General features: G+C 42.5%; 1 protein-coding gene across 3 annotated transcripts in view; it reads left to right on the top strand.

Moving 5' to 3' along the window:
- The window catches only part of KLHL23 (kelch like family member 23), a 32,549-nt gene extending 9,949 nt beyond the window's left edge, over window positions 1–22,600 (top strand). Inside the window, exons 1-4 of one of the 3 annotated variants that reach the window (XM_032408467.1) lie at window positions 5,370–6,501; window positions 8,119–9,333; window positions 12,484–12,636; window positions 20,125–22,600. In XM_032408467.1, coding sequence (XP_032264358.1) covers window positions 8,121–9,333; window positions 12,484–12,636; window positions 20,125–20,435 — 1,677 coding nt within the window. In that variant the 5' untranslated portion in view covers window positions 5,370–6,501; window positions 8,119–8,120 and the 3' untranslated portion in view covers window positions 20,436–22,600. Of the gene's footprint in view, window positions 1–5,369; window positions 6,502–6,954; window positions 7,184–8,118; window positions 9,334–12,483; window positions 12,637–20,124 lie in introns of those variants that run through there. The other 2 variants (XM_032408453.1, XM_032408460.1) reach the window with 2 other exon arrangements.
- The last annotated feature ends 697 nt before the right edge of the window (window positions 22,601–23,297 follow it).

Raw genomic sequence — 23,297 nt, 5'->3', positions numbered from 1 at the left:
CTCCACACTGAGCACGGAGCCTGACCCGGGGCTCGATCCCATGATCTCAAGATAATGACCTGAGCTGAAATCAAGAATTGGACACTCAACTGACTGAGCCACTCAGGTGCCCCCCCAAGGTTGTGATTTCTAATATATTATAAAGAATGACTTTTTTAAAAAAGATTTTTTTAAGTAATCTCTACACCAAACATGGGGCTCAAACCCACAACCCCGAGATCAAGTTGTGCCCTCCACTGACTGAGCCAGCCAACCATCCAGGGATGACTTTTTAATAGGAGTTTAAATAACTTTTAAATCTATTTAGTAAAAGCTATCTATAGTAATTTGAAACCATCATTCATTTAAAAATACATAAACAGGTATCCAAGATCTATAAAGAACTTCTCAAACTCAATACCCAAAAAACAAATAATCAAGTCAAAAAGTGGGCAGAAGATATGAAAAGACACTTCTCTGAAGAAGACATACAAATGGCTAACAGACACATGAAAAAATGTTCATCATTATTGGCCATCAGGGAAATCCAAATCAAAACCACATTGAGATACCACCTTACACCAGTTAGAATGGCAAAAATGGACAGGGAAAGAAACAACAAGTGTTGGAGAGGTTGTGGAGAAAGGGGAACCCTCTTACACTGTTGGTGGGAATGCAAGTTGGTACAGCCACTTTGGAAAACAGTGTGGAGGTTCCTCAAAAATTTAAAAATAGAGCTACCCTATGACCCAGCAATTGCACTCCTGGGTATTTACCCCAAAGACACAGATGTAGTGAAAAGAAGGGCCATATGCACCCCAATGTTCATAGCAGCAATGTCTGCAATAGCCAAACTGTGGAAAGAGCCGAGATGCCCTTCAACAGATGAATGGATAAAGAAGATGTGGTCCATATATACAATGGAATATTACTCAGCCATCAGAAAAGATGAATACCCAACTTTTACATCAACATGGATGGGACTGGAGGAGATTATGCTAAGTGAAAGAAGTCAAGCAGAGAAAGTCAATTATCATATGGTTTCACTTATTTGTGGAACATAAGGAATAACATGGAGGACATTAGGAGAAGGAAGGGAAAAATGAGGGGGGGGGGGAATTGGAGGGAGAGATGAACCATGAGAGACTATGGACTCTGAGAGACAAACAGGGTTTTAGAGGGGAGGAGGGAGGGGGCATTGGTTAGCCCGGTGATGGGTATTAAGGAGGGCACATACTGCATGGAACACTGGGTGTTATACGAAAACAATGGATCGTAGATCACCACATCAAAAACTAATGATGTATTGTATGGTGACTAACCTAACATAATAAAATTTAAAAAATAAAATAAAAAAATAAAAAAATAAAAATACATAAACAAGGGGCACCTGGCTGTCTCAGTCAGCGGAGCATGCAACTCTTGATCTTGGGATTGTGGGTTGAAGCCCCATGTTGGGTGTAGAAATTACTTAAAATCGTTAAAAAAAATAAAGGACATAAATAAATTGTTCTTTAACAGTGTGAATTTTTTTCCTTTTTTTATAGAAGTATAATTGACACACAATGTTACATTAGTTTCAGGCATGCAACATAGTGATTGGAAAAGTTTATACAATCTTATACATTATGTTGTGCTCACCACAAATGTAGCTACCATCCGTCACCATGCAACCCTATTACCATACCATTGACTATATTCCCTGTGCTGTACCTTTTATTCAACAGTGGGAAATTTTTAAGCTCTTTCCTTTTTCTTCTTGAGCCCATTTTTCTGTTCCACTTCTCCCTTAAAATGCTGTCCTACTGAAAATACAGGCAGTCCTCATTTCACACAGTAGTGCAGGAGCATAAAATGACCATGCAAGATTACTGTGCAAAGTAATGTTAATAATTAGTGGGAAGCATTTTAATTGTCTTGTGACCTTTACATTTTTTGCTAAGAACATTAAAAACTGTCTTACTGGGGCGCCTGGGTGGCTCAGTCGTTAAGTGTCTGCCTTCGGCTCAGGTCATGATCCCAGGGTCCTGGGATCAAGCCCCGCATCGGGCTCCCTGCTCCGCAGGAAGCCTGCTTCTGCCTCTCCCACTCCCCCTGCTTGTGTTCTCCCTCTCGCTTTGTCTCTCTCTGTCAAATAAATAAATAAAATCTTAAAAAAAAAAAAACTATCAGTTACAAATGTATAGGAAAATGAAAAACATAGCAGGATCAGTATTTACTTAGTGCACTGCAATTAGAAACATTGAGGATGAAAGTATTTCTTTGTAAAAAAATTTTACTGAGTAGTTTGAACAGTTCTTGCCTTTTTTTGGTCATACTACTTACAATACAGAGTCTATGCCCTAGTGAATTGTCGTACCTTTTTCTAAGTTTGGATCGGCTTCCAACATTTTATCCTTTGCATTTTCAATGCTGTGAAGAATCTCCATAAGTTCCTTTAATATGAAGTTTTTTGCCAACATCTCTTCTTCTGGGACATCTTCATTCCTTTTGTCAACAACCAGTGTCCTCCCTTAAGTCACTAAGTTGGCCTGCAGCAATTTCCACCGGCTGCATAGCCAGACTCTCTCGAGTGGTGGCAGTGTCTACATTCCCATGGTCAGCTGTTTCTTCTAGAATTTCATTCTATTCAATTCAAATTTCACTTGTGGCAGGATCCTTCAATTCTTTGCTGGCCAATGTCCTCTTTCAATGATCTATTTTTGTAAAATATTACACACAGGGACACCTGGGTGGCTCAGTCGGTGAAGCGTCTGCCTTCAGCTCAGGTCATGATCTCAGGGCCCTGGATCGAGTCCCGCGTCGGGCACTTTGCTCTGCTTGGGACCTGCTTCTCCCTCTACCCCTTGCCCTGCTCACGCATGCATGCATGCTCTGTCTCTGACAAATAAATAAAATCTCTAATAAAAAAATATTACATGCATTTACCACTGGCAGACATGGAGATAAGACAACTACAAGCTTTGCTGTCCGCATGTGAACTGAATAAGAAATGCACAGTGACCAATCACCAGTGATTTTGAAAGAAGAAACATGATTAGTCACTGACCATGATGTTCATCTGTTATTTATGTGGTGATTCATGGATTGAAGAGCTAGGGGCGAAATTTGTATTTTGTGCAATTACAGTTAATACACCATAGTAATTGAAATTTGAATCCTGTTTAGGAGATTGGTGTTATTTAACTAAGCCACGGTAACTGAAATTCGTGCATGTTGGAACCATTCAAAGAAAGGATTGTCTGTATACTTTTATTCTTTTTGTTAATCACCTCTTTAAACTTGTCTGCTACAAAAATGGACACAAATTAAAATTTAAACTACCTTATGTCCTTTATTCTTAAGTAGTAAAAAGAATTCTGGGCTGATTAACATTACAATTATTATAATTGCTCAAACAACATAAACGTGTTTAAATTAAAAGTAAAAATTTCAAAAATTATCTCAATCTGATGAATTGGGCTATTTTCTTTTCACTTAAGCCATATGTCTTTGGCTAAGTATTGCTTACAGTTGGAATGAGACAGAGTTTAGATCAATGATATTCCTGTTTTTCATTTCTGTAGATAAAGTCCATGAGAAAATGTGTTCACATAGACAAGTAGATGGGAATGAGAGGAATTTTATTGTAGCAGTACCACTCATTTTGTGGATTCTTTCCAAGTTATTTGTCAAAAATGCTCTTTGACTTTTGCTAAAAACAAGGAATTTGAAAACTCTGACTTACAAAAGTACTTGTTACCCAGTCATTAGAATGTTCACTTTCTTATTTTCCAGGAAGCATACCCAAAAGGCTTTGCCAGATGTCGTCAGCTCCAGGGCAGCTGTTACACACCTGTGCTGGTTGTGTACCGTACAGCTCCTAGGGACAGTGTTCACACTGCTCTCTACTTGAGGGGGATGAGCTGGAATTGGGCAGTGCACAACTTACAGAGCTGTATGTGGTGGCCTTATAAATTATACCTACTATTTTATACTTAGCAGCAACCTATTTAAGCCAGTATGTAAATGAAGTATGCAAAATTTCCTGTATATATCTATCATCTACACACATTGATAATGATATCACAATCAGCATATCAAACATTTAATGACATAGCAATACTTAGTGGAAAGATGTACTAATATGGTAAAAACAATAAATAAAATTGTTATTTTTAGAAACCAAGGGTCTTTTGAAAAGCAAAGCGTGATGTCAAAAGGCATCTAACTCCATGCTAAGCTCAATATCTGCCAAGAGTCATTTATATCTCATCTCCATGGTGGCTCTTTATTTCCTTAAGACTTGAATTCACAGATGGCACATTTGTTTTCTTGAACAGTGTCATTACTTTATTTAACTTATGAATGCTAATTATATGTTTCTGAGTGCATCAAATCTATTAGCATTTGCAGTGGTCTCTTTGACAAAGCATATGGTAAAGAGGAATTGCTCTGGCAGTCCCCTACAGGGCCTGCTCTTCCCTTGGCAAGTTGAGGCAGTCTAATATATACTCATAGACACTTTTTTTGGCCTTTTAAAAAATTGAGATATAATTGATGTGTAACATATACACTTTTAAGTAATAATTCACAGCCAGGAAACATCAGGCAATGGAAACAAAAGTTTTTGTTTTTGTTTTTTTAAGATTTTATTTATTTATTTGAGAGAAAGAGAGAGAGCACAAGCAGGGGGAGGGACAGGTAGAGAAGGAAAAGCAGACTCCCCACTGAGCAGGGAGCCCGACATGGGGCTCCATCCCAGGATCCTGGGACCGTGACCTGAGCCAAAGGCAGATGCTTAACCGACTGAGCTACCCAGGTGTCCCAGAAGCAAAAGTTTTAATTGGTCCGTACAGCAATCTGAAAAAACTGCACCAATGACAATATAGTGAATTCTATTATTCAGTAATAATTTATCCCATGCCCTCTTGATTCTAGAAGCCCTTGCTCTTAGTTAGGTGGAGTCTATAGTATTTTCTTTGCATCAAAATTGGCATCATAGTCATCTGTGACACTTCAGTGACAAACATGGAAATAATGCCCCATCTTCAATCAGTCACAATCATGGCCTTGAATGATAGCACCAACAATAACATCACTCTCAGTCATGAAGGACAAGCTGTCTATAATCACAACTAACTACAAAGTTTATAATTTTTTGAAGACATGTTTAAAAATACTAATTTCCCAGTTGAGGTTGTGATGGAGAATTAAGTGTAAATATCCTGTCATTATAATAGCTTTCATATATAACATTTCTATGCCACATCCAACACCCTCTCACATTTGTAATTTTATTTTGTCTTTCCGATAATCTTAGGTTGAGAAAATAGTGGTATTTTCTGTTTTACATATCAGAAAACTAAGGATCAGAGAAATTTAGTGACTTGCTTAAGGCTGTATGTTACAAAAGTGGCAGAGATGAACCTTAAGCATAAAACAAAATCTTGTATACTTTTCTTCTCTACCAAACTGTTTACCAGATGTTGAGATATTGAACGTTTTGTTTTTCTTCCATTTTGGGTCCAATGCTCTACCAAGCTGTTTACCAGATGTTGAGGTATTGAACCTTCTTTTTTTCCTTCCATTTTGGGTCCAACATCCATTCTTCTAAATGTGCAAAAGAATCACCTGAGGCCCTTGAATAGAATACAGATTCCTAGGTCTCCACCTCAGAGAAGTCTGGGTGGTGGTGGTGTTTGTGGGGTGCTGCATCATTAGGATTGACCTGTAGAATGAAACTAAAACCACCCAAATGAGAACAAGCAGATGTTATTTATTCAGCTCTTGCTATAGCAACAGAGTCAGCCACCATCACTTGCTTTTGGCAGAGGCTCAAAGGCAGGCAGGGGAGTGGGAAAACTTTAGAAAACTGAAAAAAGGAGGAAGGTCTCAGGTATCTTCTGATTGGAGGATGTTGGCCTGGGAAAGCTGGAGGAGGGCTACTAGAAGCAGGGGGTATTTTATGTGATTGGTTTGGGGAGCATATTGGCTTTCCCTGGTTGGTCCTGAATTGGAAGTCCAGCAAAAATAGGGAAGCTGGTAGTCCTTGAGGATGTCCTGACTGTTCTGGTCCGGCTGCAGAGGTTATGGTTTGACTTCCTGGGCTTCTTACATGGTTCAGAGTTCTGTGTTCACATACAGTTTGGCCATTGCCCACATTTGCATATTCTGTCTCTCAGACCATACTCCGAGAAACACACTGGGCTTCTGGTGTTCATTTCATCCTGGTCTCTTTCCTCCCTTACCATAGCTAGACTTTGTAAGCTCCATAAGAGCTCTAGATACCAGAGCCTAGCCCTATCAGACCCTCAATAAAAACTTGCAAATGAATGGACGAATGATAAATGACAAGATTTGATACTGGCTTTTGCTGGACGAACAAAATGAACCTTCTGGCGTAGCACATGAACATCTTTGATGGGACTTGCTGTCACCAGGAAGAAAGACTAGAGGCTGCTTCTTCCAGCTACTCCGCTCTAAATACCTTAAGCTGAATCCTTCACCCTGGCTGCTCTCCGTTTTTCTGAAAGCTTCCAGGTTAGTGAGCAAATCAGCCCCAGGGGCTCCCTCCTGAGTGCTCTGCTGGGGGACGGGATGGTGTTCGTGGGAAAGCGGCCGCTACTTCTGGCATTCTCAAGGCCACCTCGACCCCAGACCTTTAAGGTTTGCAGCATTCTCTCCACACTTTCCCCTCCATCTCTCCCTCTAGGGCCTGGGCTGCTGAGAGCTACCGAAGGAGGGGGAAAGGGCATCCCCCTTCCAACCCCCACATGTGGTCTTAATTCGGGAGTTTGTCTAGACCGAAAACGCTCGGGGGTGTGTGCTGTGTGTAAGACCCAGACCCAGGGAGAGAGGGGAAACTAGTCGCGCAAGAGGTCTCCTCAGGGCAGCCTTCCCACCTGCTGCGGGGAGGAACCGCCGGGAAGGGGCCGCAGCCGCGTGCCCGCAGCCCCCCCGCCCCGCCCCTGCTCGCAGCGCCGCCCCGCCACCCGGGAGTTCCCGCGAGTGGCCCCGCGCCCAAGCCGCGCGGGGGGCTGTTGGGTTGGAGGCGGGGAGCAGCCGGGGCACCAAAATAGGAGCCGCTTGTGGGCTGGAGCTGCACTAGCAGGCACCCTCCGCCGCGCCTCTTCCAAAGATGGTCAGAGGGTCCGGAGGCGCCCCCGCCCCCGCTCGCCGCTAGCCCGTCGGCCAGCACCACGTCCCGGAGCCGCAGCCGGAGGTAGGTGCCCCGCGGCCCCGCCGCCCGGGGCCAGCCGAAGGGGAGCCAGCGGGGCCGGGCGCGGGAGAGCGAGGCCGCGCCGCCTCCCGAGCCCGCCCGCGGCAGAGGCGCGGAGACAATGGCCGCGCGGGCGCCGGGCCGGGCCGAGCGCGGGGCCGCCCGCGGCGCCCTCCCCACACCTGTGCGGCGTCCCGGGGCAGAGGGACGCGGGCACCCGGCCCGGCGGGCGGCGCGCGGCTCCCTCGAGTCGAGTCCCCGCGCCAGGCCCGGGGCGGGGCGGTCTCCGGGCGGGAACGCGGGCCCGGGGCCCAGGCGCGGGGCGCGCGGAAACCCCTGCGATAGCCGCGGGGGAGGGGGCGCGGGGATGGAGGGGCCGCGGCCCGGCCGCTTTCTTTTCTCTCCTTTCTTAAGCAGAAAGGTACAGGGCTTCCCTTTTCCAAGATTTCTTCTTTTCCAGTTATATTTCGATCCTCCCTTTCTTGGCAGCTCGATGCGACTTGCAAGGGAGATGGAGCTAGTGAAAAAAGGTTGAATTGGGGCCGAGCCGAGACGGCCAAAGTCCGGTCTCTCGTGGGGTGACCCCTTGGACAGTTGGTTTGCCAAGCGGGGCTTCTCTCTCTCGGACCGCCAGCTCGGGTCTGATTTCGGAGACTGGGTGAATGGGGTAGCAAATCAATATTTCGTCTTTAAAAGATTACTGAAAAACCGGGGGGCCTCGTTTCAGGCTTCAAGCTACCCGGAATTTAAATTGACCATCACATAAATTACGAAATAGTCTATCCACATTTTGCGTTTGTTACTTAGAATGCTGAACTTAGTCTAGGTTTGGCGTATATGCGATGCTAATCAGTCATCATAAGGATTGGTGTATTTAGCATTGATTATTTGCGGTAATCTGCAAAACTGAAAACACGTTTGTTTCATGTTTATTGCAGCCATGGCTCTAAAAGGACAAGAAGATTATATTTACCTTTTCAAGGATACAGCGCATCCAGTGGATTTTCTAGATGCATTCAGAACATTTTACTTGGATGGATTATTTACTGATATTACCCTTCAGTGTCCTTCAGGCATAATTTTCCATTGTCACCGAGCTGTTTTAGCTGCTTGCAGCAATTATTTTAAGGCAATGTTCACAGCTGATATGAAAGAAAAATTTAAAAATAAAATAAAAATCTCTGGCATCCACCATGATATTTTGGAAGGCCTTGTGAATTATGCATACACTTCCCAGATTGAAATAACTAAAAGAAATGTTCAAAGCCTGCTTGAAGCAGCAGATCTGCTACAGTTCCTTTCAGTAAAGAAAGCTTGTGAGCAGTTTTTGGTGAGGCACTTGGATATTGATAATTGTATTGGAATGCACTCCTTTGCAGAATTTCACGTGTGTCCAGAACTAGAGAAGGAATCTCGAAGAATTCTATGTTCAAGGTTTAAGGAAGTGTGGCAACAAGAAGAATTTCTGGAAATCAGCCTTGAAAAGTTTCTCTTTATATTGTCCAGAAAGAATCTCAGTGTTTGGAAAGAAGAAGCTATCATAGAGCCTGTTATTAAGTGGACTGCTCATGATGTGGAAAATCGAATTGAATGCCTGTATAACCTACTAAGCTATGTAAACATAGATATAGATCCAGTGTATTTAAAAACAGCTTTAGGTCTTCAAAGAAGCTGCCTACTAACCGAAAATAAGATACGATCTCTAATATACAATGCTCTGAATCCCCTGCATAAAGAGATTTCCCAGAGGTCCACAGCCACAATGTACATCATTGGAGGCTATTACTGGCATCCTTTATCAGATGTTCACATATGGGATCCTCTGACAAATGTTTGGATTCAGGGAGCAGAAATACCAGACTATACTAGGGAGAGCTATGGTGTTACATGTTTGGGACCCAACATTTATGTAACTGGGGGTTATAGGACGGATAACATAGAAGCTCTTGACACAGTGTGGATCTATAACAGTGAAAGTGATGAATGGACAGAAGGTTTGCCGATGCTCAATGCCAGGTACTACCACTGTGCAGTCACCTTGGGGGGTTGCGTCTACGCTTTAGGCGGTTACAGAAAAGGGGCTCCTGCAGAAGAGGCCGAGTTCTATGATCCATTAAAAGAGAAATGGATTCCTATTGCAAACATGATTAAAGGTAAGTACAGATTATATTTATTCTATAATTTTTTAGGTGTTCGAGGTTAGGCCAGTGGTCTAAATTCTCTTGCAAAGAACTTTAAAAAGAATGTATCACTTTGGAATGCTATCTAGGAACTATAATAGATTATACAAATAATGGTGGACAGAATGTTCCAAGTAGAAGCATAGTGGAGAAGTCCCCAACTTGTCTGAGGTTATGTGATTAGAGTATGCTCCTCAGACTAGAAAAATATCACTTATATAAGAAAACAGTACAATTCATTCTACTTACTCTACAGCCTCTTTCAAGCCTAGATCTTGCTTCAGGTCTTAAGAATTTATATTTAAGTCAAAGACTAAACGAAAAGAGAAGGTCGGGTGGTTTTATTAGTTCATATGCAATTATTCATTTTTGCTTGCTCTTGAAATTGAACCCTTTTCAGTTCTGCTTTTAAATATTCAGCTTTTTCCCTCCCATTATCTGATCATCTCTCTCTTTTCAAAGGTCTTTCATTAAAACCTTGAACGTTTCGGTCCCTGTAGAGTATAACAAATTACATTCTCTCAAAAACTAGAGACAGATCGCCCCTGCTTTTTGTGATTCAAGTCTTGGTTCCGACAGTAAAAGATAGGGGCAGACCCTCTCCCCTCCCTCATGTGGCCCACACAGCCAGGCACACTGTTGGGTTTCAATGTCTGTCTGATATACACTGTATTTTCTGCTGTGTTCAGTGCTGGATTAGCCTTGCTCTCCTTCCCTCCCCCTGGCAAAAAAAAGTTAAACTGAAATCTTACTTAATTACATTTATTCATTTGTGCTGGGCAGTTGCACAAAATCAACTGGTAGGTTGTTTCTAAATTTGTGTCATTTTATCCCCAGTGTTCCTTCCCAGGCCTTTGTTTCTGTTTTAATACTAGTGAGGGTGTGGGAATCTGACCTGGTCTGGGAATCTGACCTGGTGTGATCGTCGGACGACAAGCAGGAAGCCCAAGAGGCGGACCAGTCTTGTGATCAGGCACCATTGCTCTTAAAGCCAGACTGCTTGGGTCCAAATCCCGCCTTCCCATTTCCCTGTTGGTGTGCGTGGGCAAATTGTTTGATCTCCCTGGGCCCCGGTTTTATGGTCTATACAATGGGGTGACAATATTATGTAGCTCAGGGTTTTGAGAGGATTAAGTGAACTGATGCATGTGAGGTGTATAGAACAGTGTCTGGAGCAGAGTAAGCACTCAGTAAGCGTTAGGAATTGTTGTTGTAGGTATTATTGTCATTATTGTCATAACGAAGATCGTTATAAAAGAACATGTCAACTTTGACAGAGCAAAAATATCTTTCATATTAAATCATGTCTGCCCTCCTGCATGCCCAAAGTTTCGGTAGTAGTTGGTAGAGGGGGACAAGGGGGGCTTAGAGCCCACTGCTGTTGCTGTTCTGGTTTTGGACTCTGCCTGAGCTTGACCCCCTTCCTGGTCTCCTCCCCAGGGTGGTCCTCAATGTCCTCCTGACTCCTTTCCTATTAAAGAAACAAGGAAGGTTCAAATACTATAGCAGCTGTTGTCAACTTGGATACATTTCTGCCCCTCTTTCTTAATGATGAGATAACAGTTGTCATAGTTTCATAGTTAAGAGCATATTTCCATGAAGATGAAAGTTTATTACTTTATTGCTGTTTTTAAAAATCATATCTGAAACACGCTTGCTGAAAAGAAATGCTTCCATGGTGGGTCCAAAGTTAAAGAGGGCCACATGTGTTCCTGCCTTCACCTTGAGTGGAATGGGAGACCCTCATACACTGAAGTACCTCCCCCACGGACATCAGCTGTGTCTGAAATTCCAAAGTTTTAGTTCTACTTTCACCTTGAAGTTTGATTCCTGGTTATATCTAATCATCCTTGGGAAGGGTAACCCTGTGTCAGTCATATCCAGCTTTGGCCAGTGCTGGTTTTGAGCTTTAAGTTTCTCATTTTTCTGTTGCAAGGGTAACATTACTTTTCCCAGTTGGTTTTATTTTGTAGTCCTGAAGTGAACTAGCAGCTTCCCCTGGTAATCAGAACTTAAATTGGGTAGAGTCAAATCTCAAATTCATTTCCTTTTTTGGTTTTGGGATGTACAGAGAAGAAATAAATACTTGGCTGTTTAGGAGCTCCTGACTTTTTTTTCTCCCTCACCATAACTGCCCTGCTTATAAACTCACATTTACGTTGGAGTAGATATGCACAAGGAGATTGAACTGCACCCAGCATGTATCAGTGGTACATAAGAGTTGGCTGAAAGACTAAACCGACGTATTCGACTAAAACGAGCCTCATCTTAACTTCCTCTCTTCTCTCATCTTATTTCTTTTATTCTTTCTCTTTACTCATCTTTCCCTCCCCATATTCCTGGAGCATCAGCATTTCCCGATTTCCCGAGCTTAGGGCCTCACCATCGGTTTTGCTTGTTTCTGACACAGTCATCAAGCCTTATGTGTTTACCTGTGTCTCTTGCCTCCATGCCCTTCCCTCCACACCCAAAGCCCCTTCTAAATCGGGCCCTCAATACTTTGTACCTGGGCCAATATCTGGATCTTTCTGACTCTTTTTGTCCTTCTGCTTTTCTCTCCCTTCTCTGTTTAAAAATCTTTAAAATCTTGCTGAATGAAATCTACGTTTCGTAGTTGGGTGCCAGGATCCTTTGCGATGTGGCTTCCAACTTACTGCGTCAGCTTCAGTTCCCACCCAACAACTCGAGCTGGGCTACCTGCCCTTGCACGTGCTGGCATCAAACGGGGCTGCTCGCCTTTGCCTGCTGAGCCTTTGCGCTCGCCTTTTCCTCCATGTAGGATGGCTTTCTCTCCCCTTTACCTGCCAAAGTCCTACCTGCCCAGACCCAGGTCGAATTCTGCCACCTCCGGCCATGATTTCCCTGCTCTAAGCAATGTCACCTTGCTCTGAACATTCACAGTGGTTCCGTACCCTGTGCTCTAATTACTTGGTAAGTGTCTCACCCTCTCTTAAAAGAGCGCAAGGAGCCTTTCTTGTTAATTCTTCCGTCCCTCATAGTGCCTAGCACAGGGCCTGGCGTCTGCTGTCAATAATAACAGAAACAATAATAAACTTAGCCCAATATTCATTGTAAAACACAATGATAGATCAATCTGAGGACATGATTTTAATTAACACACAGGCGTGGGAAACGCAACTGCCTGCGTCTTACACGAAGTTATCTATGTCATCGGCGGCCACTGCGGTTACAGAGGGAGCTGTACCTACGACAAGGTCCAGAGCTACAACTCAGATATCAATGAGTGGAGCCTCATCACCTCCAGTCCACATCCAGGTAATTAAATACTCTTCCAGATAGCACATGTTGTAATACAGCTTAGCAGTATGACAGACAGCTAAAAATGGCCTGGAAAAAGAAAATGCTAGATTTATAGCAGACTACCCATGGGTGTAATTAGAAGGCTTAAAATATTCATATGCCCATCTAACAATAATCACAAGCTATTCTGATTAGATCACATCTACAAATACTTTCCCTGATGTCTTTACGGGACACATTTTAAGCCTGTGTGGTTAAAAATGGTAGTTTCTTTTTAAATTTTTTTCACCTAGATTCTTTTGTTGTGTTTCTTATTCCTCTGTTGTGTACTTTCTTTCATGTATATACATTATATAAAACACAAGTCTTATAGACAGTTAAGAAGTACTAGTCTGATACAAATGGCCAATAGACACATGAAAAAGTGCTCAACATCGCTCGGCATCAGGGAAATCCAAATCAAAACCTCAATGAGATACCACCTCACACCAGTCAGAATGGCTAAAATTAACAAGTCAGGAAATGACAGATGTTGGTGGGGATGCGGAGAAAGGGGAACCCTCCTACACTGTCGGTGGGAATGCAAGCTGGTGCAGCCACTCCGGAAAACAGTATGGAGGGTCCTCAAAAAGTTGAAAATAGAGCTACCATATGACCCAGCAATTGCACTACTGGGTATTTACCCCAAAGGTACAAATGTAGCGATCCGAAGGGGTACGTGCACCCCGATGTTTATAGCAGCAATGTCCACAAACGTCAAACTATGGAAAGAGCCAAGATGTCCATCGACAGAGGAATGGATAAAGATGTGGTGTGTGTATACAGTGGAATATTACGCAGCCATCAGAAGGGATGAATACTTACCATTTACATCGACATGGATGGAACTGGAGGGTATTATGCTGAGCTAAATAAGTCAATCAGAGAAAGACAGTTATCATATGGTTTCACTCATATGTGGAATATAAGAAACAGCGCAGAGGACCATAGGGGAAGGGAGGAAAAATTGAATGGGAAGTCATCAGAGATGGAGAAAAACCAGGAGAGACTCTAAACTATAGGAAACAAACTAAGGATTGCTGGAGGGGAGACGGGTGGTGGGATGGGGGTAACTGGGTGATGGGCATTAAGGAGGGCACGTGAGGTGATGAGCACTGGGTGTATACGCAACTGGTAAATCATTGAACACTACATCTGAAACTGATGATGTATTATATGTTCGCTAATTGAATCTTAATTTTTTAAAAAGTCACCAAACTGCCAAAAAAAAAAAAAAAGTACTAGTCTGTCAAACAGTTGGGAGGAGTGCCCATTGATTGAGTTCAACAGGAGATGGTTTCTTCTTTTAAAAGCATGTTCTTTCTGGGTTTCAAACACTATTAAGCACTCAATCCTGTGATAGGCAGAACCCTGTGTTAGCCTTACTTTAACAATCACGAAGGGGACATGTGGTCACAAGGAATGGCCGGCCTTCTGCCTTCTGTGCCTTTGTTCTTTGACTTGTCCCTTTGTGAAGAGCTCCGAGGGAAGTATGAGCCATAGCTTGTGACACGTGTTTAAGATTTTTCATTAGGAAAGATTTATATCACCATATCACTATACTACTTTGAATCATTTTCCATATAGCATTAGGCTTCTTTCTGTGTGAGTCACTGGTGAGCATAAGTGGAATTCACCAGCTTGAACAATCTGAGAGTGATAGTAACAGTTAACCTTCTTGAACACTTTCTATAGGTCAGGTACTGACTAAGGACTTTACATGTAATATTACCTTAAATTCTGTCTACAACCTTGTGAATAGGTATGATTTACCCCCATTTTACATATTTAGAAATGGAGGCAAGAAAGGATAAGGTCACACGGTTTGGAAGTGGTAGACCAGGATTCATTTCGGCAGTCTGATTGTATAATCTGTGCTGTGGCCGCTCAGCAGCCCCCCCTCCTTAAGGGAGCGGGGCTGTCCTGCTCGTGACCAGTGCAGCTGTGTCCATCCGGGCCACATACATTTCGTCTTGCAGTTCAGGGGAAGCGCCCACACCTGGTGCTGCGTCTCCATATGCCGTGGGCTTTGCCTAACAAGTGACTTCAGTCACAGGCTGTCCTGGCTCTGAAGACATCATGGAACAGGTAGCCTTCTATCTCCTCGGAGCCCAGATGTATTAGCCCAGACTCCCCGCCGCTTTCTGTTCTGACCAATGAAGTTATAATGGAAAGTAATAATACCAGCTCATATTAAGCAATAGCTAACATTTATTTAGTGAATATGAGCTGGGCACTAACTATTCCAGTAATGTTACATGTCTTAATCTATTTAAACCTCACAGCAATCCTGTGAGCTAGGTGCTACTATTACCTCATTTTACAGGTCACTGGGGCACAGAGACGGTAAATAAATTGCCCGAGATCAGCTAGCTAGTGCTCTTTAGAGGTGAAGCTCAAACCCAGGCAATCCGGCAAGGAGGCCATGTTTTTAACAACTGCACTGCTATCTCATTTGATCCTCCTGTTAACCTTATCAGTTAGATATGACTTTGACATCTTTACAAAGAAAACCCAATATATGAAAAGATTAACAAATCAGAGGGCAGTTATTTACATTACAAATTTAATATATATTTCATATAAGGGTTCCTTTAAAAATAAACATCTTGTAACATATTTAAGTTGCATGTAGCTTGTTCACTGCTTGAAAGGGAGTCTAAAAGGCAATGAGATGTAAGCCAAAGCATGAAAATCCATGGCCAACTGAAAAATCAAACAGAAATAAATATTAAATTCGAGTATAAATCAATGGGAACATATAATGTTTGTCAACTTTTGCTTTCCAATGGACTTTTTCCTGACATAAAGCAAGAAACAAAGGTAGCAAATTGGCACCCTGCATGGTCTGTTCTTTTTGGCTTTCAGTGCTTAAGATATTTTTTTTTTTTAAGATTTTATTTATTTATTTGACAGAGAGAGACACCGCGAGAGAGGGAACACAAGCAGGGGGAGTGGGAGAGGGAGAAGCAGGCTTCCTGCCGAGCAGGGAGCCCGATGTGGGGCTCGATCCCAGGACCCTGGGACCATGACCTGAGCCGAAGGCAGACGCTTAACCGACTGAGCCACCCAGGCGCCCCAAGATATTTTTTTTTTTTTTTAAAGATTTTATTTGTCAGAGAGAGAGAGAGAGCACAAGCAGAGGGAGTGGGAGAGGGAGAAGCAGGCTTCCCGCGGAGCAGGGAGCCCGATGCGGGGCTCGATCCCAGGACCCTGGGATCATGACCTGAGCCGAAGGCAGACGCTTAACGACTGAGCCACCCAGGCGTCCCAACCCCTAAGATATTTTTAACTGGCTTGTTACCAGTATTTAAAATTCAGGAGATTTCAAATAAAAATCATGATTTCTGGCCTTTAGAACAATTGTAGCAACCTTGGACCACATTCCTTTCTGGCAGCGATCACTGGAGCCCCGTAGTGGCTGTTCCCTTTTAAATGGCGCTCGCGTGCTCCGTTTCACTAGTCTCTTCCATTCTCATCCCCGCATAGACCTGGGGGCCTGTGCCCTTGCTTCTGCTTCTCCTACCCCTGGCCTGCTTCATTCAGCTAGTCGGTTAGCTCCTTAGCCCTTGATCTGCATCTTGTGAACTGTAGCAAGTATGCTTCTTCTGCATTGTAGGAGCACCTCCTGAGGACTGTAAAGTGCCAGTCTTGAGTCTCCCTTACAGATACATAGCTTAGACTACAAAGAAATCATGACTACTGTTATTTTTCAAAGGTAATATAAATGTTATCTTTTTTTTCTCAATGCCTTTAAGAGTGGTAGTTTGGGATAGTTAAAAACGAGGGGACTCTAATTCCATTAAATTCAAGATAACATTTATTGAGACCTTACCTCGGGAAAGATACCATTCTAGTTCTTGTGTAAGACACAAAGATGATTAAGAGCTAGTCTCTACTGCTACAGGAACCCAGAATCTAGTAGCAAATACACATACATAACAGGAATACAAGGCAGTAATACAAGTAAGTGCTCTTGAAATTGAGGGTAGAAAGAGCTCGAGTCTAATTTAAGGGAAATCTGGAAATCTTAGAAGGCTTCCAAGAGTGTGTTGTTATGATGTAGGCCTTAAAGAATGGCTACAATTAAGGTATGTTTTGAAGAAGGGTTTTCTGGCAGAAAGTTAGCCAGTGATGGGAGGCAGAAAGGCAAGTTCCAGGTTTATTTGGGTCCTGAGTGAATGTATATGATGAGATGTGACGGGGTAGAATGAGAGATTGGATGGGAGAGTTCAGTTGAGGAGCATTTCATGGAGGGCTTTGAATGGCAGTCAGGAAAACTTTAAAAATGGAGAACTACCGAAGGTTTTAGGGCCTTTTAGAATAGATTAGGAGGAAGACAGCAAGGAAATCCATTATAACTGTGGTAATATACCAGGTGAGAAATGCTGAAAGCCTGAAGTGGTAGGAGGTGAAAACGGCTAGATGTGAGGAATGTTATGGATTCAACATGGGGAGAGTTGAAGGACAAGCTGGTGGGAGGGGAAAAGAGGAGCTGAGTTGGAGCTCAGTTTTATAGTTAACTGTGGAGGACTAGTTGGATCACCCAGAAGAGATGTCCAGCAAGCAATGGGAAATGTGGGTCTGCAGCTTAGGAGGAAGAGTGCGGTTGAATTTAGAGATCTGGGTGTCATTTGCTTGGCGGTGATGACTGTGGGTGTGGAGTTGGTTGAGATGCTTTGGGAGGGTAGGACTAAGAGTATAGCTATGCACAGAGTCTTGGGAAACAACACTAGTTAAGGGATGAGCTGGAAAGGAAGAGCGTGGGAAGAACAGGGAAGAAGCAGGAAGTGATAAAGGGGAAAAACCCGTGGAGAGCTATGTGAAGTGGGAAGAAAGTTCTTTCCTGGCTCCGCCATTTATTCACATGGCTAATCTTGGGCAGCGGCTTAAGCTCTTGGGTCTTACTTTCTAGTAAAAAAGTTAGATTAGATAAGCTTTAGGTCTTTTCAGTGAGAATAATCTTAGGAAAAAAGTCTAAACCATGGGGCGCCTGGGTGGCTCAGTCGTTAAGCATCTGCCTTCATCTCAGGTCATGCTCCCAGGGTCCCACATTGGGCTCCCTGCTCAGCAGGAAGCCTGCTTCTCCCTCTCCCTCCCCCTGCTTGTGTTCCCTCTTACGCTGTCTCTCTCTCTGTCAAATAAATAAATAAAAATCTTAAAAAAAAAAAGTCTAAATCATTTCAGTGGATATTGAATACCTGAAAATACTGTGGTTGTCTCTGAATCCCTGCATGGCTTTATTCCTATCACTCATGCAACAATGAATACAGACTGCTGTGTATTTATAGTGAATATTTGTGTGTAAACTTTTTGAGCATTGACAGATGGTGCCATTCTTGTACTTAGGTTGAAATTGTTCGTTCCTTCATTTGTCCAACAGAGGTTTGCTGAACCTTTCCCACATGTGATGTATAGTGCTAGGAGCTCAATAAACAAGGCACAGTCCCTTAGGCTCAGTAGCTTCGTAGAGTGACCAACAGGAAAAAGGCAGTTACAGCTGTGGAAGAAAAACTTTCCATCAACAATGATAGAAGGTTATGTTGTATTTGGGTAACAGGAAAAAAAACTATCAGGAATCGCCTTATTTTAAACATTTTTCCTGCTATAGGAAGATTGAGATATTTTTCTTAACATGAGAACCACAAATTGAGGATTTTTTTAAACTTTTAAGAAAAGCCTAGTGAACTCATTGTTGAATCACTTACACCAACTGATAAAATTTCTGAATCATTAATTTTCACAACCATTTGATAGAATGATTCATATAATTTATATAAAGTTTCACAAGTACTGAAACAAGTAAATTCTATAAAAATTCTGCATGTATAATAACTGGAAACTCAGGTAAAATAAATGGGGTTTTCAGAGGTGGAAAAATTCTTATTTTCCTGGCTGTCAGATTCTTGAGAACAACAGTATGTGGACTCAAAGCAAAAATGCCCATCTTCTGAGATTTTTCCTTCGCCTTTGAAACCTAGATAGCAAGAACTTTACTGATAAGAATGTGCTTGCATTCTTAAAGGGGAAATCACATTTTTGATTATACATTCTCTCTTTCTGAAGGGGGGTTTATAAGGTTTTTTTCCACAAAGTAATGGGAGTGCACATTGGGTACAGAAGGTACTAGGTCCAATTCATTCATTGATCCAACAAACTTTTTATTGAGTCCTTACGAGGTTCCAGACACTTGCCATTCGCCAGTAGGAATGGAGTAGTGGGCGGGACGCAGTTGCTACACTGTTAGAGGGGAGAGGGACAGTAGCCACGAAACGTCAGACAGTGAGAAGTGCTGTGGAGCACATGCAAACAGGGTGCTGTGCTGCGGAGGCCTGGCTGGGTGCTCAGGGGAGGGCCCTCTGAGGAGATGACTGTAAGATGAGACCTGGATGATAAGAAGGAGGCGGCTGTGCAAAGTCCTGGGAAAAGAAGAGTTTCTAGGCAGAAGGAACCCCTCAGCAATGGCAAGCTGAGTCTTCATTTATTTGCCGTAACATTAGGGCCCCTGAAAAGTCCTGCTCTTCCTTCAGGCCCACAGCTAGACGTATTTAAGTGTAATCCTATGGTTGATATTCCCAGAGAATGAACTCACAGGCTAGTAGTGGTGCTGGAAATGGGGACGTGGAAGAAGCATGGTGGGGACCAGGGTGAGGCCAGAGAGACGCCAGAGGCACAGAATCGGAGTCCCTCAGAGAATGAGAGCACCGTGGGCACCCCGCCTGCCTCGCCCTAGTGACAGTCCTGGGAAGGGAGAGGAAGTGAGGTTGTGAAAGAGCCGGGTGCCCTGAAGAACCAGCAGGTTTGCGTGTGGATGGGGGGGGGATACATAACATGGGAAAAATTAAAACAGCCCAGAAGGCTGCCTACCCCCACCCCCTCAGCCCAGGACCCAGACCTCACATAGCAGCTGTCTGCCTTTGAGCTTCTTTTAGTCTCTTAGGATGGTAGACTCTAGTTCCCCACTAATCTGGTGGTGTGTTTCACCAACTCCTTAACTTGAGCAGCAGTGTGAGCGAGGTGAGCCAGGTCATCCTTCTGGCCCCTGGGGCGACAGATGCTGCAGATCGCCTGCCCCTAGTTGTAGGGCGTGGCGACTAGGACCCGAAGGAACCTACACCCGTTCCCTCAGACGCCTTCATGTCAGAATGTCAGAGGGTCTCCACAACTTGTACACAGAGGTGTAGAATAAAAGGTGTCTGTGCTGGGGACTTCCCAGAAGGGTAGCGGTCTGAGGATGAGTTCCTCCCTGGCATCCTGCAAAGCCGGATGAAGGATTACCCAAGGAGAATGGCAGGGAGAGGTGATAGGGATGGATTTTAAGACTCAGTATTGTGGTAGAGGAATCAAAATGTCGAGAAGACTCTATTTTTGCATACTACATTGTAAGGGATTATTACATCACCAACCTAAGGTATCTCTTTTGTTTGTTATCCTAATAAAAATTTGCTTTTTTCTTTTTAATAGAATATGGATTGTGTTCAGTCCCATTTGAAAATAAGCTCTATCTAGTTGGTGGACAAACTACAATCACGGAATGCTATGACCCTGAACAAAATGAATGGAGAGAAATAGCTCCTATGATGGAAAGGAGGATGGAGTGTGGTGCCGTCATCATGAATGGATGTATTTATGTCACTGGGGGATACTCCTACTCAAAGGGAACATACCTTCAGAGCATTGAGAAATACGATCCAGATCTTAATAAGTGGGAAATAGTGGGCAATCTTCCAAGCGCCATGCGGTCCCATGGGTGTGTTTGTGTGTATAATATCTGACTGAATCCATAGAAATGACCCAGTAATCACTGTTGCGGGGTGTAGTAAAAGAAAAGAGAGAGAGAATTCGGGATTTGGAGTCCCTTACTTATCATTGTAGACTGGCACATAATGGGTGAATTCCCAGGCCTAACCCCCACTCTTCCCTTAACGCAGTGATTAACGGTCAAGAAAAATCCTATGTGTATTTACAGTTGAATCAGTAGGGTTAACACCTTATAATCTCTGCTTTTAAGGTGTTGGACACTTGGTAAAAAGTAAAATACCTTTGTAGTGAATTTTTCCTGGTAGCATCAACACTGGGTGCAGGTCAGAATCATTCCGTGGAGTGAAATGTCTCTTCTGATGCTGTAATGTATAGTGTATATTAAGGTTCCACTTAGCTAGCAAGGAATTTGAAATTTAAGGAGGGAATCTTCTCTACCTCTACAAAATCAACACTTTAAAACAGCTTTTTTTTTTCACAGTTAGATGTATTTAGAATGTGGACTGACTTTGTCTTTTTTTCTTTGTAGTGTGTATAATTTATTGTTGTTCTTCATTTACCGACTGCCTGAGGTATACGAGATACTGTGCAAAAGATGATTACTGTTCAGGGCCTGCAAACTAAATTTAAAAGAATGGCAAATCTGAAAAATGGCAGAGAAAATAGTTAAATACTTGCTAATGCTAAGAGCTATTTTTAATTTTCAGCCTTGATGTAAATTGCTAGTTTAGGTGTCTTTAGTTCAAGCATGTTAGAAAAATCCTCTTTATTCGTAAGTATAAATACATATCTGCATACAAAATTGAATTTTAGAGCCAGAAAGCATGTAGAACCGTTGTGATGTAATAGAAAATATATTGAGGAGAAGAAATTTGCATTCATTTCCCAGCTGTGCCACTAACTAGATTTTTGTAACTTGAATCGAGTCACTTAACCTCTCCTCGGTTAGAGCTTCGTGACCCATGCACTTTGGGTCATAGATGTGCCTACATATGGGTCCCCATAACCCCTGGGGCAGCCAGAGGTAGCCTGGCTGGCTGGAGCTTCTGGGCAGAAACATCTTTGTCCACATTCCCCAGTGTGCCTGCAGTATTACTTTCTGTGTGTGCCAGAACTTGAGAAAAGTTGGGAAGCATTGCTTAAGTTAGCTGAAGTTTTAGTGATCTGTTAGACCATCTATCTACACTCTTCATTTTCTTAAAGAGACAGTAATTATTTTTAACTTTATGGAAGTTGAAAACTACCTAATGCTTCTAATTTTTTTTTTAGAAAGAACCTCTTTAATGCATTCATTTCAGATGGCATTTTAAATAGACACAACCCTTTGGGAATTCAATATGGTACCACATAGAAGGAGCCCAAAAAATGACCATATCTTTGCCCCATAAATTCTACTCCTAGATTTGTAACCTAAAGAATAATATAAAAACAAAACAAACAAAGGGAAATGCATGAGGATGTTTATGTCTGCATTATTTAAATAGCAAAAAATTGGAAATAGTCTACATGTCAAAGAAGAAAGTGGGCTAATAATGAAGTATCATACTGCCATTAAAATAATTATTTGGAAGACTGTAAAAACATGGACGTGTCTGTGATATGGTAAGTCAAATAAGCACAATATAAAAGAGTATGCGCACTATGATTGTGACTTTGTAAAATCTTTTTGCATGTGGAAGGTAATATGCAAAACTGAAATCCATTGTGTTAGTATAGGGGGATGTGGAATGATTTTTAATTTATTTAAATGTTTTTCTTTAATACTTGTGTTTTCAATAAAAATAAGTAAATCGCTGTATACGTGGTAAAACTGCTTGAATTTGGCCTGAGCGAGTCAAAGGGTAGTCAGAATTAGTGAAACCCACTGAGTTACAGATTATTTCAATCTATAATTGAATTATAGACTATTTTATAGCTTTCAAGAACACTTAGCAATTAATGCTGGGCCAGTAATGTGATGCCCAGTAGTGTTTTAGAGATCTGTTTTATGGAATAGATGAAAACAATTGCAATCACCTTCCCCTGCTTTTATCGAGGTCCTATAAAATCCTGACTCAAGTCCAACCTCTGGGAATTCTCTGCTGCTCAGCCCCAGTAAAACTCCTATTGTCACATGTAAAGGATTTATCATTATATATGTATAGTATATATAATTTTGAGTTCATGGGTCATATCTTGTTCCTAGTTTTTTTCAAGACCTAGTATTTCATTTTTCTATCCAGTGTACTTTTTAATTTTTATTTATTTATTTATTTTAAAGATTTTATTTATTTATTTGACTGAGAGAGAGAGAGCACACAAACAGGGGGAGCTACAGAGGGAGAGGGAGAAGCAGGCTCCCCACGGAGCATAGAGCCTGATGTGGGGCTCGATCCCAGGACCCCAGGATCATGACCTGAGCCGAAGGCAGACGCTTAACCGACTGAGCCACCCAGGCGCCCCTCCAGTGTACTTTTTTAAGAACGATGATGGTATTGGTTATTTTTACAGAAAAGCATTCCACAGGTGCTTGAAAGATCTTGAAAATAGTTTGTGGCCTGAGGTATTTAATGTATTGCTCCTATTTTCCGTAAAATTCTGGTTTTGCTATTGCTCTGTGCACACAAGGAAGGTAAGATAAACGCTTCTGTCAGAATTATCCCAAGTTCCAAATCACTGTAGTGTGAGTGAAAAATATTTTACTATAATTAAATGTAAGTCATTGCTTTGGGAGGGCCAGCACTATTTTGCAAAATAATTAAAATTGTGGAGATGATTTTAAGTATGACTGAATTAAGAGGACTCTAAGTATCCAAATTTTGAAGTTACCGTTTCTCAGGGCACCTGGTTAGCTCAGTCGGTTAAGCGTCCGACTCTTGATTTCAGTTCAGGTCATG

Source organism: Phoca vitulina, unplaced genomic scaffold (assembly GCF_004348235.1).
Source record: "Phoca vitulina isolate PV1807 unplaced genomic scaffold, GSC_HSeal_1.0 scaffold1, whole genome shotgun sequence".
Classification (NCBI taxonomy): domain Eukaryota; kingdom Metazoa; phylum Chordata; class Mammalia; order Carnivora; family Phocidae; genus Phoca; species Phoca vitulina.
Note: the sequence above shows the minus strand (reverse complement) of the source record. Positions and strands in the feature narration are given on the sequence as shown.